Genomic DNA, 18,080 nt, shown 5'->3' with positions numbered 1-18,080 from the left:
CACAAACACCAACCACGTTCCCAACTCCCTGTGCCTGCTAGCTTTCCATCACCCGCCAGAGAAGAGATACGCTGGCTTACACTAGGACAGAAACCAGAAAACAGAAAAGGCGACTTCTGTCTCTTGCAGCTCACAGTCCCGGAGCAGTGCCAGGGGTGCCAACACAGGGCCCCCGAGGCTGCACTGCCTCTGCCTTTCCTAAGGCAGCAATCCAGGTCCCCTGCGCCTTTGGGAACACGACACCTCTGACCCCAAGCCTGTCCCTGTCTCAGAAGCTCCCTTTCTCGGGTGGAAAGAGGAACCCTTGGTGGGAAGAGAAAAAAAGAGTATTTTTAGCCCCCATCTCTGGGTGCAGGTGGGGGGTGGAGATGAGGATGCTGAAGTCTCGGAGGAGCCCAGGCCTTGTCCTTCTATATACAGGGACCATGTGAAAACGGCGGAGGGGTGGTACCAGCTGAGGCTGCCGGACACAAGGCCTTTGGTGGCCACCCTGCCTTCCTGCCCTTCCTCCCACCCTGCTAGAGAAACCAGCTCCTTCTAGGACAGAAACCTAACGTGGGGCTGAGCTGCAGGGGTTCAACTGTGGGGCTAGGAGAGGTGGAGGGGAGGGCAGTCCTTATGGGGACCAATGCCAGGGGCCTCTGGGGTATAGGAGCGTGAGGGGCTGGCTGGGGCACGTGTGTAGGGATGCGCAGGGGTGAGTGGAGGATGGTGTATGTGTGTATATATACAGGGCTCAGTGGAGCAGAGTGGTATGTATGTGTAGGGGTCAGTGGTGGAGGGAAGCGTGTGTGTGTGTGTGTGTGTGTGTGTGTGTGTGGTGAGTGATGGAGGGCAGCATGTGTGTGTAGGGGTGAGTGGAGGATGGTGTGTGTGTGCGTTTGTAGGGCTCAGTGGAGGAGGGTGGTATGTATGTGTAGGGGTGAGTGGTGGAGGGCAGCATGTGTATGCATGTGTAGAATTGAGCAGTGGGGGCCTGGTTCTAATCCTGGCAGCCCCACTTCCCATCCAGCTCCCTGCCTGTGGCCTGGGAATGCAGCAGAGGACAGTCCAAAGTCTTGGGAACCTGCACCTGCGTGGGAGACCTGGAAGAAGCTCCGGGCTCCTGGCTTCAGATTGGCTAAACTCTGGCTGTTGTGGCCCCTTGGGGAGTGAATCATTGGGCAGGAGATCCTCTGTGTCTCTCCTATCTATATATGTAACTTTTTAATAAAAATTTTAAAAAATAATAAATCTTTAAAAAAAGAAGTAAGTGGTGGAGGATGACGTGGGTGTAGGGGGTGAAGAGTGGTGTTAGAGGGGTGAAATCTGAGAGATACAGAATACAAACTTGGGGGAGGAGAGGGCAAGAGATGAAGGGGCCAGGCCTGGGGGCTCGGGGTATTCAGCCATCCTCCAGTTCCCAGGAGACCTGGAAGGCCCCCGGAGGACTGGCATTGTGGAGCGGGGAGTCAAGCTGTTGCCTGTAACGCTGGCCTCCCATATCAGTGTCAGTGTTGAGTCCTGGGTCCTCTGTTTACGAGGCCGGGGGAGGTCCTTGGGTCCCTGCCACGTACATGTGGGAGACCCGGATTCAGTCCTGGGCTCCTGGCTTCCGCCAGGGTATTTACAGAAGAATCAACTGGTACATGAGCGCTCGCTCTCTTTCTCTCTCTATGTCACTGCCTTTCAGATAAATAACATGGAAAAGCAGCAGCAGCCGCCTGCTGACGAGAGGGTTGGCAGGGGCTGGGGCTTCAGTGCATTCCCCAAGGTGAGCCGCTTCCAGCACAGCCTGCTCGCCATTCACCTGCTGCCGCCAGAAGCAGGCACCTGCCAGCCTCACTCCTGGCTCAGCAGCACCTTCTCTCCCAGAGAAACCCTCAGACTCCCTGGGGGGGGGGTGGTGGGGGGGGTGGGGGGTGGTGGGGTGTGTGTGTGTGTGTGTGTGTGTGTGTGTGTGTGTGTGTGTTTTCATGAGGCCCCAAGAGGTAAGTGGCTAAAGTCCTCGCCTGCATGGGCGTCAATTCGTGTCCCAGCTGCTCCACTTCCCATCCAGCTCCCTGCTTGTGGCCTGGGAAAGCAGATGAGGACGGCCCAAAGCTTTGGGACCCTGCACCCATGTGGGAGACCTGGAAGAAGCTCCAGGCTCCTGGCTTCGAATCAGTACAGCATCAGCCGTTGCGGCTCACTTGGGGAGTGAATCATTGGATGGAAGATCTTCCTCTCTGTCTCTCCTCTCTGTATATCCGCCTTTCCAATAAAAATAAATCTTTTTTTAAAAAAAGGAGGGGTTCAGACTGGGGGACCCCCTCTTTTATGGGAAAAAGCCCCATCTGTATTCCTGGGGTACTGAGGCACACACATGTAGCCCTGGAAGAAGGGGCTAAGAGGGGGTCAGATGTGGAGGTAGGGGGTAGGTGGAGTGTGTATGAGGTGTGAGACACAGAGTGTGTGAGCCCCGGGGGAGGGAGGGAGCAGCACAGAGCAAGGGGCACTGTGGAGGGAGCGCCTCCGGCACCATGCTCCTCCCCTTTCCAAGGCTGCAGGCCAGTACATCCACTGCTTAATCAAAATAAAAAGGGACTCGACACCATGGCTCCATGGCTAAACCCTCGCCTTGCAAATGCTAGGATGCCGTATGGGTGCCGATTCATGTCCCAGCAGCCCCACTTCCCATCCAGCTCCCTGCTTGTGGCCCGGAAAGCAGATGAGAATGGCCTGAAGCCTCAGGGTCCTGCACCCACGTGGGAGACCACGTGGATGGGGTTCCAGGCTCCTGACCTGGTCACACCTCAGCTGTTGCGGCCATTTGGGGAGTGAACCAGCAGACAAAAGCTCTCTCTCGGTCTTTCTTTCAAATAAATGAATCAACCTTTGAACAAACATGAACTCTACTCTCATTATTCGGCTGTTCTAGATGGACAAGGTGTCCCTGGGTGAGGCAGATGGCAGGCAAGCCAGCATACAGAGACGTGAGAGGTGGCAGCCCGTGTGTTTCTTCCAGTCAGGCGTGAAGACAAGGAGTCAATGGCTTTCCAGGCCAAGGGAGGGGCAGCGGGCAGCTGCACAATCTTGGTGCCAGCCAAGCCCACCAGCACCGCAGTCCCACCCTGCACTGGGGTCAAGCCCCAGGCCTGTGCTGCCTGCCTGGTGGTCCTCCTCACTCCTCCTGGCTCCGGCCTTGTTGCATCTCTGTCATGGCCATCGTCACTGGGATGTGCCAGGTGTCCCTAGGTCTGGGCCAGGCCTGGCCTTTTAGCACTCCATACTGCCACGGGACCAGTCCCCAGCTCCTTGGCACTCCTCACGGCCCACACAAGCCTTGCCCATCCTCTGGCCCCTGATGCCATGGGCCTGGCTCCAGGCACAGAGTAAGCAGACCCAGGCTCCCACCCACAGCCGTGAGCAAGAAGACTGGCCTACTGATCACACTGAGGTTGTCAGCCTGGCTTTTGAACATGACATTGGAATTTTTTTTAAAAATTTTACTTATATTTCATTTGAAAGGCTGGCTTTGGCAGAGAGGAAGAGAGAGATCTTGCATGTGCTGGCTTAACTCCCCAAATGGCTGCAACAGCCAGAGCTGAGCTGATCCGAAGCCAGGAATCAGGAGCCTCCCCTGGGTCTCCCACGGGGGTGCAGGGCCCAAGCACCCTGCTGCTTTCCCAGGCTGCAGGCAGAGAGCTGGACGGAAAGTGGGGCAGCCAGGGCACAAGTGGTGCTGCTTGATTCTGGAGCGGTTTCTACAGGGGGACCCAATGGTGAACCCACACTGACCACACTGGGTGCTGCTATTTGAGCCTCCACACACGTTATTCCTGTCCCCACTGCCCATCCACCCAGCCCCCCTCCACTGCCCAAATCCAGGTGTCCTTCCCTGTGGACACTGCTCCTACTTCCCCATCCACTCAGCGTCCACGGGCTGCACAGGACCCTCTACCACAGTCTCCGAGGCCTAGCAGGCCCCTCCCCCTCCCCTGTCCTGTGGGCAGCAGGGAGCTGGGTACCTGGAAAGCTTCACGAAGGTTCTACAACTGACCAGAGAACCGCTGCTCTTAATGGCTTCGTATCAACTCAAGAGGGATAGCCAGAAAACACTCATCTTTGCCATAAAAAATGTAAATATGCATCAGGCTCCCATTCCTTCCTGCAAATGGTGGGAGAAAGCCAGGACGCGCTGCCTCACCCGCAAGCGGGACGAGGGACCGCGGACCCACCTGGATCAGAGCCAGCACCTTGTCCTGCACGATGGTGGGAGGGTTGTTTTTGGGAGAGATGATCTTAACCAGCACACTGTCGACGAAATCCCGGTTGGCCACAAGGATGTGGAAGCGGTGGCCGCAGTTCTTCACACAGGTCTCCAGCACCTGACGTGGGGAGGGAAGGCCAGGAGTTACCACCTCGGGAACTCAGCGCAGGGGACTGGGGGGCGTGGTTGACGGCCCTGCCAGCTCTGGTGTCACCTTGCTGTCCCCATTGAGAGGCCCCACCACGTTCCCATACTCACTCCCTCTGGGGATGGGGGACAGGGCATGCCCCAGCTGACAGAGGACAGGTCAGCCTGTCCCCCGTAAGAATCAGCTGGTCATTCAGGAACCAGCTTTGCGTAAAAGGCCTCTAATGTTGTAATGGGCTCAAAACCCAAGCAGTCCTTGAAAACTGGCATTTGAACACCTTTCTCTGGGTGTCTGGGTGTGAGGCGTTGGCCAATAGGACGGGGCTGTCAGGAGAGGAGGCTGCTGTGATGGCTACAACTGCCGGGTGAGTTACATGAGGTGGCAAACACACACACCGAAGCACATACGAATGTGGGAACACATACATGCACTCCCAGACATGCATGTCCACACGGGGGCACACACACACACAGTGCATACACTCGCATATCCACAAATACACAGGCACAAACGTGCACACAAACACACACAGAGTGCATGCACAGACACCCACATGCACACACTGGCAATCCCGCCTCAACAACTCAGAGGTAACATCAAAGGAACATCCACCCTTGACAAATGGCTGTAGCTTCGGCTGCGAGTCAGCTCTGGGGTCTACGTCAACCGACCACGCCTGAAGAAGACAGGCTTCGGTGTTTCCCCACCTGCTCCTTGCACAGACCCGGGAAGATGGGTGTTAGCCCATTTCTGAGGTGAGCAAGCCGAGGCATCAGACGCTAGGAGACTTAACCCAGGAGGCCTGAGCTCTGCGACCAGCCAGAATTCCCCCTTTCCCTGCCACCGCTGCCCCCCACCACCTCGGAGACCCCCTGGGTTCTGTGAGACCCTGAGACTTGGCAGCCTAGCAGGTTGTGCCCTTCACCCAGCCAACAACAGTCTTCTTCCTTGCTCTCTGCTCTGCTGGGCACCCACAAAGTGCCCAGCGTCCACTCCCTCAGGGACCCTTACGATGAGCCCAAGGGGTTCTTCCCGCCCTCAGGGGCTCGTGGCACCCCTCTCCCAAAATTCTCCTTCCACTGCAAGCAAAGGAGGCTGGCAGGTCAAGCAGGGTGGCCTGCCTGGAGCCCTAGGCTCCAGGGAAGGGCAGGATCGTAGGAGGCAGAGGCCTGCACAGAGACGGGGAGACTGAGGTGCGAGCCCCTCCCCCGGGGTGCTGGGAGCAGGCTCTGAGGTGGGCCTCACCTGGCCCGGGGAATGCCCTGGGCAGAGGTGTACCTGCTGCAGGAAATGCTCCTGGGCAGGCTACCTGGTCTCACCCAGCCTAAGAGGCTCCTGGCACATCCCCCCCCCAGGGGGTGTAGGGCCTGGAACACACAGTGGCAATCTTCCAAAACACAGCCGACACCCACAGGGCAAGCAAAGGGGAGCCTCAAAGCAGCTGGAAATGGGAGGGCGTTCAAATGGAGTTTGCAGGGAAGTCAAACACAACAGCCTTTAGTGTAAAGATGTCCTGACGTCCACCCTCTTTTTTAAAAAATGAATCTGTAAGGGTTATTTATTGGCAAGGCGGAGTTACACAGAGGGGGTGGGGGAGAGAGATCTTCCATCCACTGGGTCACTCCCCAAATGGCAGAAATGGCTGGGCAAGGCAGAAGCCAAGAGCCAGGAGCCTCCCCTGGGTCTCCCACATGGGGGCTGGGGCCCAAGCACGTGGGCCATGTTCCATTCTCTCCCAGGCTATCTATCAGCAGGGAGCTGGATGGGAAGTGGAGCCGTGGGGACTAGAGCCAGTGTCCATATGGGATGCCAGCATCACAGGCAGTAGTCTTGTTTTGCATGACACATTTTCTGTGAATTCTCTGAAAATTTTTCACAGGCGCTCCAAGCCGGAAGCCCCGTGGGAACACCTCCTATTTTGAATAGCCATCAGCAATCTGGGCACAGAGGGGACAACAGGGAATGGGGAGCCTGCAGGGCCATCATCAAAGACCCAGGGCCGTGCAGGTCTGGTCTGGTGGAGGGTCAGCAGTTCCCGGATAGTCAGCGTGCTGTCAGGTGCGGGGCAAGGGAGACGCTGCGCCTACAGCAACCCAGAACGATCCCTGTGGGGACCCACTCTGGTTTCTGTGAATGCTAAGGCTCAAGTTCTGGGAATGAAACAAAAGCTTTCTTTTTTTCTCTGTTTCTCAACTGCTCCTTCCTTTTTTTAATTATCCAAATTCCAATCTCCTGGCAGAAGAGAACTCTCTCGGTAAGTAAGTCCTGAAGGCTTAAAAAAAAAAAATCCAAACCATTTCTGTGCTTTCAAGAGGAATGTTCGGTGGCTCTTTGGGGGATAAAAAACCCACCAGCGGCAAACCAGCTGAGATCCACGGGCCCACCCGCCATCATGCTGTGGCTCAGATCCTGCCCTCCAGGCACAGGGGGCGCCTGAAGGCAGTGTCGCCCACTCCAACAACTCAAGGAACCGCCAACTCCTGCCTGTGCCTCCTGTGTTCTTCAAGGACAAGGCAAGGCCACTGCTTTGATGACAGTCCCCACAGCTCGGAGTGCTGGCTGTGAGACCTGCGTCTGTCTCCCTCCCCCGTCTCCCAGGAGCCTGACTTGGGAAGGCAGTGGCGGTCCAGGGCTGCGATGGCAGTGGGCATGAAGGAGGCTGACAGCGCAGAGGATGATACCCAGCCTTCAGGGCCCTCTGCCCTGGGTATCCCAGTGCTGCTGCCCACACCGCACCTCCTGGGAGGCAGTGTCTTGGCCACCCCCACCCAGAGGGCTGGGAGAGCTGCACTCACTGTCAATGCCAGCATCACTTCTCTGTAGTTCCGGTTCCCGTTGAGCCGCTTCTTCAGGGCACGAATGGCATCCCTCGGCCTGTGGAAAAGGGCGGAGGCAGTAAGAACCCTGTGGACCCCACTCTCCCTCGGGCTTCATTCCCCATGCACATGTGCTGCACCAACAGATATAGCTCTTCACCCACCATGAGACACACGATGCACTGCAAAAAGGGGAAAAAAAAAAAAGGAAAGAAAGGAAGAAAGTCTCTGTGGACTCATATGGATCAAAGTTAAAAAAGATGAGTGCAGAGTGCAGGGAGCCATTTGCAGCAGGGTGCCAAAGGCGTGCTATCAAAGGGCCACTGCAGACACATGTCTGCAGGGGAGAGAGTGGAAGAACCTGGTTCCTGCGGCTGTCCCTGAGCAGGAGCTGTGAGGGGCGGTTCAGAGACCGAGACCCTGCCATCCTGGACCCGGTGCCACGTCCTCCTCCTCACAGCTCAAGAAACGCACAGGTCCAGCCGTCCACCAATCACATGTTAACTTCCTGGGATCTTACCTGAGAATCCCACCCCTCAATATTCGTCGCCCCTTCCCCAACCCCTGCCCACTTACCAGTCACCGTCAGGCAATCACCTGTGACAGTCTGGCACCAGTCCCCTGGGGCCTGTCTTCAGTCCTTCACAACCCCCCCCAAACACCTTGTGGGCTCATCTGAATGGCATAAAGGGGTCCCCAGGTGCGCTCCCCCCTTCCGTTCGCTCTCCCACCAACCCTGTCCTGATATCTGGCGTTTTTGGCTTAAGGTGGAAAGGACTTGGCTGCAAGAATTAGCTGTGCTTAAGAACTTTAAGTGCGTCTAAAACCCAACAGGGGCACTGCGTGGGGGTGAGCAGAGGTTTTCTCCCACCCTGTCGTTTCACAGACCTTCTAAATCGTCTGTTACTGGCAGCACTGTCGGTTCCCAGTGGTGACCAGCCCGCTGGTGTCCATGGCTGCTCCGGGGAGAGGCAGAGAGGACAAAGGTGCTGGCTTGGGCCCGGAGGTCAGTTCTGAAGTCCCAGACCTGCTGCTCTGAAGGGCCCTACACAACTGTGCTCGGGCAGCCCAGGCCACAGCATGGTAGCCCTCTGCCAGCCTCCTGCTAACCCACGTGGCAATACATCCGGTACTTTCCCAGGAAAGACACGGCTGGCCGCAATGATTCTGGGAGACACTTCTGAAACTCCCTGGGTGGCCTGTTGGTGCCTCTTAACCTGGACTGGATCTGTCCTGAGGAAACTCTCAGCTCCTGGGCCAGCAGCTGGCCAGACAGCAGAGGCTCGGGCAGACAGAAGAGGTTTGCCAGGAGTGGTTCGGGTGGTGGGTGAGTTTGCATGTGGCTGCAGTTGCGAGGGACTGTGGGTCTTGTGGGAGCTGGCTTGTGGCACCTGCTGGATTGTTTCCCCTGCAAGCTAGACCACGCTACAGCTCTCCCTGACGCCCTGAGGTCGCCATCGCATCCTCAGGAACATTCAGCATGGTTGAGATCATGGGCTGGCCGGGGTGGTGGTGGTGGTGGTGGTGGTGGTGGTGTGTGTGTGTGTGTGTGTGTGTATGTGTGTGCGCGCGCAGCACAGGTGCCCCCCTTGGGTGGGGGTGGGGGTGGGCTGGGGCAGCATCCGTTGAGAAGGAGCAGATACATCTGCGGTGGGCTGTGGGAGGCACTGACAGACTGGGCGAGTGAGGATCCTCCCTGGCTCCCCTGCAGGGAGAAGCTTCAGAGAGCAGGATCAAAGTCCCATCAGAGGAACTGCCAAGTTTCCCAGCAGCTTCACAGAAGAGACCGCAGTGCTATGGCAGGAAGTTGGAAACTCCTCCAGGAGGAGGGCGAGTGGCCCCAGGCAGACAGGATGGGGCGAAACCCCTCTGCCTTTCTCTGAGAGGCCAGGCCCCAAAGCAGTTCCCAGTGGGCCCCCTCCAGCCTCCTCCCTCCCCCTGACATCAAACAGGAACTGGAGGTCCGCACTGGCCGTGACAATGACCCAGGGCAGTGGGCAGTGGGTCCAGGTCAGAGCGACCTATCAAATCCACTGAGAGAGTGATTCCAGCCCCACACACTGTCAGGCAGGCCCGAGTGGGGCACGTGCGCCCTCATCAGGCGGACCAGGGGAAAGCAGAGTCCTCCTACGTTCCCAGGTGGGTTATTTACCCAGGCAATCTAGGCCAGGGAGCACAGATCCGGTCTGCGTAGAGGGTCTTGGGTGTCAGCGCCTGTCCGGCTGGGGTGTCCTCGCCCCTGGACATGAGGGCAAGCTCCAGGGGAGAGGGCGGTGGAAGGAGAGGGACTGACGTCCTGCACCAGTGCTCCGTGCGGCCGTCGGCCACGGGATCCACCCTCTCTTGGTTGTCTTTTTTCACACTAAGAAGGGGACGGGGGGGAGGGTGTCTGGCCTCTTGGTTAGTTCACCAGTTAGGACGCTCGCACCCACATGGGGATGCCAAGCTGAGTTGGGAACATCTGGATACCTGTCACTCCTCACCCCACAGAGGAGATATGCATGCAGTTCCTACTGCCTAGCTTTGGCCCCGCCTCCCCTGCCCTTCCTCAGGGCCACTGGGAGCACTGGGAGCAAGCCAGCAGGTGGGAGCTCATACTCTCTCAACTTAAAAAAAAAAAAATTACCTGTTCCTTATCTTCTGGGGCTGCTGCGGTGGGGTGAGGGGGGAGGGGTGGGGTGGGGTGTGAGCTGTCTGCGATGATGTAGTGTGGAATGATGACGCTACAGACCCAGCCACATCAGACTCTGAAACATAGAGACCTGCCTCCTCTCTGGGCTTCTCGCCTCCAGGCACCCCACGGCCAAGACCCAGCTGCACGGCTGTGAGGTAACCCAGGGCCCCCCGAAACGGGACAGGCCTGTGATATACCTCCTGAAGCTGCCCTGTATCCACATACCCAAGGGATGAGCGCCCCTCGCAGCTAGGACCTTGGCAGTTTCGGATCTAAATGTAGGGCAAGCCAAAGGATGGGGCCCTGCCTGCAGTGTCTTCCCTCCCAGGAGGGAGGCCTCGCTTGGTCCCCTTGGCCTCCTGTGTGTAACAGGTGAGGGACAGTGAACCCCACCCAGAACGAGACTGGTCTAAAGACAGGCCAGCTGTGGTAATGCAACAAGATGGAAGAATCCACCATGGGGGCGGGGAAGCAGATTTGGGAGGGGAGAGGGGAATCCCAGTGCCTGTAAAACTGTGTCGCATGATGCAATGTAATAAAAAGAAGTAAATAAATAAAGACAAAAAAAATAAAATAAAATAAATGCTTATGGTCCCCCAAATGGCACAGGAAACTATATGATTACTTTAGGAATAAACTATTCCCATGGTATGACAAAAAATAAATAAATAAAGACAGGCCAGATAGTTCACCACACAGTTAGAGTGATTGGCCATGGACAAAAAGCTGGTTCCCCCGCCTGGTGTGGGGGTGGAGACACACAGCCAGGGGCGCCGTGGGTGTCTTACTCCCTGGATTCCAGCTCTGGCACCTGCAACCCAGGGGGCTGAAGCTACTCACCATGCCCGGGTGGATGGCTCCAAGCACCAGGACAGCCTGTGTCCCAGGCACCTGCTGCACACTGCCCTCCAGCCCAGGGCTGTCCACCTGCTCCAGCATCATCTCCGAGCAGCTGATGTCTGCGGGGCACCTCGGCACAGGTCTCTGATCCCCATCATGCTCGGAGGATCTTGGCACCTTTGTTCCACTTACTAAACCGGTATTTTTCCAGAGCCAATTATGGACAATAACATGCCAGGCAAGTGCCGCACGGACTCCTGGCCTGAAGCTTCTCACAGTCTACTGGATGGTGGGGGTGGGACAAGTCAGACACCATGTACCAGCCTGCACCATGGTGGCACACTTCAGTAAGGCAGAGCGGTAGGGAGCCACGGGACAGGGCGTGCCCAAGAGTGAGTGGGGAGTTCTCCCGACAGCCTGGTCCCCCTGGGCTTTCCCTCCCACTTACGAAGGGTCCTCTCAGAGCAGAAGAACAGAAAAATCACCAGGAATCACTGAGGTACTCTCCCTGAAACACCCAGGACAGGCTAAACCTCCACCTGTGGCACTGACATCCCATATAGACACCAGTTTGAGTCCTAGCTGTCCCACTTCCCGTCCAAGCTCCCTGCTAATGTGCCTGGGAGGGCAACAGAATATTTCCTGTACCCCTGTGGGAGACCCAAAGGAAGTTCCTGGCTTCAGATGTGCCCAGCTCTAGCCACTGCAGCCATTTGGGGAGTGAACCGATGGATGAGAGGTCTGTGTGCGTGTCTCCTCTGGAGAACGAGCAGACCCAGAGAGCCTGGGCTTCCTGGCCTTGAGTCTTCTAGATATTTGCTCTTCCAGAAACCCAGCAACAATGCTGGCCCTTCTCAAAGCTACCCTGACCGGCTGCTGGATGGGTGCTTCTCTAGCTCCCAGGCTGTTAGCCCAGCCCAAAGCTGGCCAGCTTGGCCTCAGGCACAGGTCCGTGTCCGATGCCGCAGGGGAGCCTTCGATCACCCTGGCATCCTTGAGCTCCCCTACCCCATCCCCTCTGGGGCTGAGTCACTACGGTGGGTGCTGGGCGACTGGGCATGCAGGGAAGAGACATGCCAAGTTGGGGGTTGTAAGGATAAAGGCTGATCTGAGCCCCATGACTGCAACGTTAGGGCCAGGGTCCCCACAGCTGTCAGAGGCCAGGTAACCAAGCAGTGTCCTCTTCCACCTGGGAGAGGGGAAGGGAGCATCAGAGTGGCAGGCATTAAGGGGTGGCAGGTTAGGCTGCTGCCTGAGACCCCCACATCTGGTGCTTGGGACTGAGTCCCGCTTCCACCTCCCACCTAGCACCTTGGTGACTAGCACCCTGGGAGATGACCACTCGCTATGGGAGGCAGCAGGTGATGCTGGCTCAAGGACTTGGGTCCCACCCACATGGGAGACCCAGGTGCAGTTCCACGCTCCTGGCTCCAGCCTGCCCCAGCCCTGGCTGTTGGCAGGTACCTAGGAAACAAACCAGTGGATGGAAGAGTCCCCACCCTCCTATCTCTAGCTCTAGCTCTGCTTTTTAAAATAAAACTAAGTTTAGGGCCCGGCGCGGTGGTGCAAGTGGTTAAGGTCCTCGCTTTGCACGCCCGGGATCCCATATGGGCGCCGGTTCTAATCCCGGCAGCCCCGCTTCCCTTCCAGCTCCCTGCTTGTGGCCTGGGAAAGCAGTCGAGGACGGCCCAAAGCTTTGGGACCCTGCACCCGCGTGGGAGACCCGGAAGAGGCTCCTGGCTTCGGATCGGCATAGCATCGACCGTTGCGCTCACTTGGGGAGTGAATCATCGGACGGAAGATCTTCCTCTCTGTCTCTCCTCTCTGTATATCCGCCTTTCCAATGAAAAAAGAATAAAAATAAATCTTAAAAAAAAAAACTAAGTTTAAAAAAAAAAGTAAAGTAAAAGATAATGTTAAAAAAGTTAAAACAGTGTCAGCTACTTCAATGCCAAAGTTGACAAAGTTAAAGCACGACAGCCTATCTGTAGGCAGCAGCCCAGCTTGCACTGCACCCTGGCACCTGGGGAGCGGGGGGCGGAGCACCCACCACACCACTGTGGGTGCAGGCTGGCTGGGACTGCGTCACAGCCATCACCACACCACATGTGCATGGTGGAATCCATGCACTGCCTGGAGCCAGGGGGCGGGGGGGGGGGTGAGTTAAATGAGGGCCACTGAGGGCTTGTTAGACATGTATGAAGTAATTTCTCAGGGCTTCCACGGAATGAGCTACTGCACCTGCAAGTAACTGAGGGAGCAGAGACTGGCCGTGGGTGGAGGGGTTAGAACGAGGATTCCAAGGGCCTCCCTGGGTCAGGCCAAACTACCTGCCCACCTGTACGAGAGCCAGGGCTGGGAACAGACAGGGTCAGGATAGATCCCTGTACCCTCAGGCTAATGAGAAAGCCATGCTGGGGGAAGGACATCTCTAAGGGTTATTTGGGGCTGCAGCACTGGCCAGTACACAAACAGCTGGGGCAGGGGGCAGGCCAGGCCAGGCCAGGCCAAGCCAGGCTGTATAGCACCTGCTGATGAGAGCTGGGACTGGGAACAGAACAAGCTATAGTCCCTGCTGATGAGAGCTGGGGCTGGGGACAGGCCAGGCTGGGTTATGCTGCAGCACCTGCCAGTATGTGTTGGAGCAGGGAGCAGGGAGCAAGTCATCCAGGCTGGGCTGCTGCTGCTACCAACACACAGGAGAGCCAAGCTGGGAGTCGCTGCAGTACCCACCAGTGCATGTGAGAACAGGTCTGGGGATACCCCGAGAGGACACGGTACCCACTGGTGCACATGAGAGCCAGGCATGGGGGTGGGCTTGCTTGGCTAGGCTACGACACACAATGTTTCCTATGAGTGCCAGAGATAGGACTGACCAGGCAGCTGCATACATTGGCTGGTGCAGGGAGCAGACTGAACCTGACCCTGCACCAGCCGGCACACATGAGAACAAGTCCTGAGGACTCCCCCAAGTGAGGTTTCTTAGGGGGACCCCCAACTACACGGGCTGCACTACATCCCTGACCTCAGGGAGAATCACGCAGACACGCGCTCTGATCCTGGAGCACTTGTTACAACACCGGGCCACCTCAGCTGTTGATCCTCATTCAGGAACGCCGAGCTTACCCGGATGAACACGGAAGACAAGAGCACCAGCTCACCTGAGCCAACAGCACACTTCAAGTACCTCACCCAGAGATGCAAAGCAGGACAGTGTGAACAACACTCCAGGCCAGGCTCTAGGGCAGGCACCTACATCTGTGGGCACACGAGGCAGAGGAGGCCGGCCCACAAGGCATCAGGAAGGAATCCTCAACTCTGGTGTGACAAAGCCTGCAGATTTCACAGCAGTCAAGGCCACTAACAGCCTTGGAACTCTTCCCCCACCCTGGGGTCTCAAAGGTGACATCAAATGGCCATCTTTGTCCTGTGTACTGATGCAACGCGACAGCGAGGAGGGATACATATTCTCCTCCCTTCCCCCTGACTGTGGACACAGGACGGAAGACTAAAACATTCATATGACCCATCCTCCTCCCCACGCCTACACCCTCCATTCCAATTGGAGGTCCACATGGATCTGTAACCCTCTCACCTTTGTAATAAATACTAAAACAAAATTCAAATTTAAAAAAAAAGAAGAGGAGAGAACAAATTGAAAGGTCCAGAGTATGCTACATAATGTGAGAGATCCAGTAAAAGAAACTGTAGCTAAAAAATGAAACAAAGGGCCTAGCGGCTAAAGTCCTCCCCTTGAATGCACCAGGATCCCATATGGGCGCTGGTTCTAATCCTGGCAGCTCCACTTCCCATCCAGCTCTCTGCTTATGGCCTGGGAAAGCAGTCGAGGACGGCCCAAAGCTTTGGGACCCTGCACCTGTGTGGGAGACCCAGAAGAAGTTCCTGGATCCTGGCTTCGGATCGGCATAACATCGGCCGTAGCGCTCACTTGGGGAGTGAATCATCGGACGGAAGATCTTCCTCTCTGTCTCTCCTCCTGTCTGTATATCTGACTTTGCAATAAAAATAAATAAATCTTTAAAAAAAAAAAGAAACAAACAAACACATACAACAAAAAACGTCAAGCTTGTCCCCATGGGCCCCGGCAGGTTTTGAGTGGCCCCTGGGGCTGAGAAGGCCCTCGGCCTGAGTGACACACGTACCCTTCCTCTGTCTCATTGATGATGTCACAGATCTCCATGTTCAACGTCCAGTCCTCGCTTGGCAGGGAGCCGTCTGTGGCCTTCTCTGTGAAATCAGAAAGAAAATGAGTTTAACATTCACTTCAGATGCAGGGGCCGCTGGTATGAAATGGAAAGAAAAGCAGACTCGCTCCAGTTGTCCTCCCGAGCAGACGAACGGAGCCAGCCAGGGTAGGCTGGGAACTGGGGCTACTGGCACCAGAGAACACTGGGCACAGATCTGGCCCGAGGGCTTGACGTCACCAATTCTTTCAGTTACACTGCCTGGCTCAAATACAACCGGTCTACCGCTTTATAGTTTTGCATGCCCCTCGGGCACATGGCTTGTGCTCTAGCTGTCAAACCCAGAGAGAACCAGAGCGTCTGGCACACAGACTACTCACGAAAATCATGCAAAAACACCCACATGACAGCCTGGCATGTGTGTGTGCACACGCGCGCGCACACACACACACACACACACACACACACTGAGCGAGGTGTTTGTTGTTAGCATTACTTCAGAATCCAATGCATTGATTAAAAGCTACATCTCTGGAAAGGAGAGGGGAGAAGGGACCATCGCTTAATGCAACCACTTTGAGCTCAGTGTTGGTTGCTTTGTGTACGTTGTTTTCTATCAGGTACAAAACAACCTTCAGGCCACACACTGGGGGAAGGGGCAATCTCCCTGAACAACGGTGCTGGGAGAAGTGCATCCCATGTGTGGAAAAAGAGTGGTGAGTGGTGGGGCCTTCTCTTGCGCCAGATTAAAAAACGAGCTCCAAGATGTAAACCTTCAGGTCCAGTGCAGTAGCTTAGCAGCTAAAGTGCTTGCCTTGAACACGCCAGGATTCCACATGGGCGCTGGTTCTAATCCCGGCAGCCCCGCTTCCCATCCAGCTCCCTGCTTGTGGCCTGGGAAAGCAGTCGAGGACGGCCCATAGCCTAGGGACCCTGCACACGTGTGGGAGACCTGGGAGAGGCTTCGGATCAGCTCAGCTCTGGCTGTTGTGGCCACTTGGGGAGTGAATCCTCAGATGGAAGATCTTCCTCTCTGTCTCGCCTCCTCTCTGTATATCTGCCTTTCCAATAAATATATCTAAACCAAAAAAGATATAAATCTTCAAGAGTGACAGCTCTAAAACTCTCAGAAAATACAGAGGGAAAGGTTCCTGGTGTCGCCTTTGGCAACAAAGGCATAGGCAATAAAAAGAAAAATATAGACAGAGATCTTGAGCGTTTCTGCACTGAACTCATTTGTGCATCGAAGGTCACTGGCAACAGAGTGAGGCAACGGATGGCAAGGCAGGCGATGTCCGCCCCTCCGTTCTGCGACACAAGGCAGATACCCAGCTCACGGAGAAATGACAACAGCAAGCGTGCCCAACCGAGCCATGGGGACGGACAGGTGCTGGGCTGCGCAGCTGGGCAGCAAGATCTGACCCCCACCCCTAGCATCCTGCCAGTGCGGATCCAGAGGGCACGGCGGTGAAGATGCAAGCAGCCATGACTCCCTGCCACCCACTTGGTGGCACCCACCCAGACTGAATTCCTGGCTCCCAGCTTCAACAGCAATCCCAGCCAGGTGCCAGCGTGGGCATTTAGGAAAGCGAACCAGCAGATTAAAATTAATCTCTCTCCCTCTAGTGAACAGATACTTTTCAAATGAATAAATAAAATTTCCTCCAGCTGCAGGCAACTGTCTCGGTTGTCTTGTACTTAGGCAAGTGTTACACTGCTGGGAGAAAAGCAGCCAGGAGCTGGCGGGCATTCTGGGCCTAGTGAATGCCAACTCTGTATTAACTACACCAGTGTACCAGCACAGCTCTCTATGTTATTTTTTTTTTTTTCAGATGTATGGGGAACTCTGCCATCGCAGGCAGGGGACCCCAGGTGAGGACATGCTGCCCTGGCCCCCAGGCATTGGACACTCCTGTGCAGACGGACAGCAGCAGGAGGACATCTGCAGACGGCCTGGGGAAGGGGGTGTGGGGATATGTTGGGGTGAGGGCTGCTGATGGCATGACTGACAGGGCAGGAGTGACTTCCGGGGGTTCCCATGGGCCAGGCCTGTGCTCTTGCAGGGATGTGTGGGAGCTGAGACTGGGTGGTTCAGAGGGGAGAAATCACAAAGGCAGAAGGGGGGAGGGAGGGAACGAGGGAGGGAGGGAAGGTCAGGTGCGAGTGTGGATGAGGATGCAATGCAACCTCTGTCCTAACAGGTGGGACAGTACCTAGCGCAGCCGTCATGATGGAACCTCCACACCTCAGCCAAACACGGCACTGTTCCTAGAGCCAAGACATGGGATCAACCTCAGTGCCTACAACAGAGTGAACAGAGAAAGAAAAAGGAGGCCTGCACACACATGCGAGTAGTATTTGGTCATGAAAAAGAGGGCGCTCTTGACATTTGTAGCAAAATATATTTGTTTACTTGAAAGACAGAATTAGAAGGAGAGACAGATCTTCTATTCTGTCTTTCAAGTAAACAAATATATTTTTAAAATATTCCATCCTCACTTTTTTTTTAAGAAGAGCAGAACGACAGAGGGTGACTCCATTTTTGTAGTTTCTCAGGAGGATGGCACTCGGAGGGGAATGGGGCGGGAGGTAGAAACGTGGCTGCGGGGACACGGGAAGCTGGCGCTGGACAGGCACAGCCACAGCTCCAGAAAATGAAAAGTTTCGAGATGGACAGCGATGGCTGCTCCTTAGCTGAGCAAGTGCACTTAGCGTCACCGAGCCATACACTGAAAAACAGCTAAGACGCTGGTCTATGGTTACCTAATGTTTACTGTAAGAAACAGAAAACCACGGAAAGGAATAGAGAAGGTATGTGTTAGACTAATGGGCAGCTGGGCTTGTGGAGAACAGGCAGAGGCAGACAGGACGCCCAAGGAGAGGACGGATCATCCATGGCCATCAAGCACCGGGCTGCAACTAGCACCTCCGGGCTGTGAGCTCGGGGCCAGGTCTCTTGCCCTTCATGTGTGTCAGATAAATGACTGTGCCAGCATCCCCAGCCTGGTCAGCACGACCTGGGGCGCTGGGAAACGCACTCTCCCCTGAGCCTCCATCCCTGACATTCTGATGCTAAGAGCCTGGGGTGGGAGGGGCTGGCACAATGGCATGGGAGGCTAAATCCCTGTCTGTGGCACAATTTTGTGGCCCAGCTTCTTCATTTCCC

General features: G+C 55.9%; 1 protein-coding gene across 9 annotated transcripts in view; it reads right to left on the bottom strand.

The window, feature by feature from the left end:
* Positions 1–18,080, bottom strand: part of TOM1L2 (target of myb1 like 2 membrane trafficking protein) — a 103,523-nt gene that overhangs the window by 27,710 nt on the left and 57,733 nt on the right. For 7 of the 9 annotated variants that reach the window (XM_040974518.1, XM_040974519.1, XM_040974516.1 and 4 more), the window contains exons 2-4: positions 14,873–14,957; positions 7,175–7,253; positions 4,200–4,349 (exon numbers count right to left, since the gene is read on the bottom strand). In XM_040974518.1, coding sequence (XP_040830452.1) covers positions 4,200–4,349; positions 7,175–7,253; positions 14,873–14,957 — 314 coding nt within the window. The remainder of the gene's footprint in view (positions 1–4,199; positions 4,350–7,174; positions 7,254–14,872; positions 14,958–18,080) is intronic. The other 2 variants (XM_040974522.1, XM_040974525.1) reach the window with 1 other exon arrangement.

Source organism: Ochotona curzoniae, unplaced genomic scaffold (assembly GCF_017591425.1).
Source record: "Ochotona curzoniae isolate NIBS_2020 unplaced genomic scaffold, NIBS_Ocur_1.0 contig_2456, whole genome shotgun sequence".
Classification (NCBI taxonomy): Eukaryota; Metazoa; Chordata; class Mammalia; order Lagomorpha; family Ochotonidae; genus Ochotona; species Ochotona curzoniae.
Note: the sequence above shows the minus strand (reverse complement) of the source record. Positions and strands in the feature narration are given on the sequence as shown.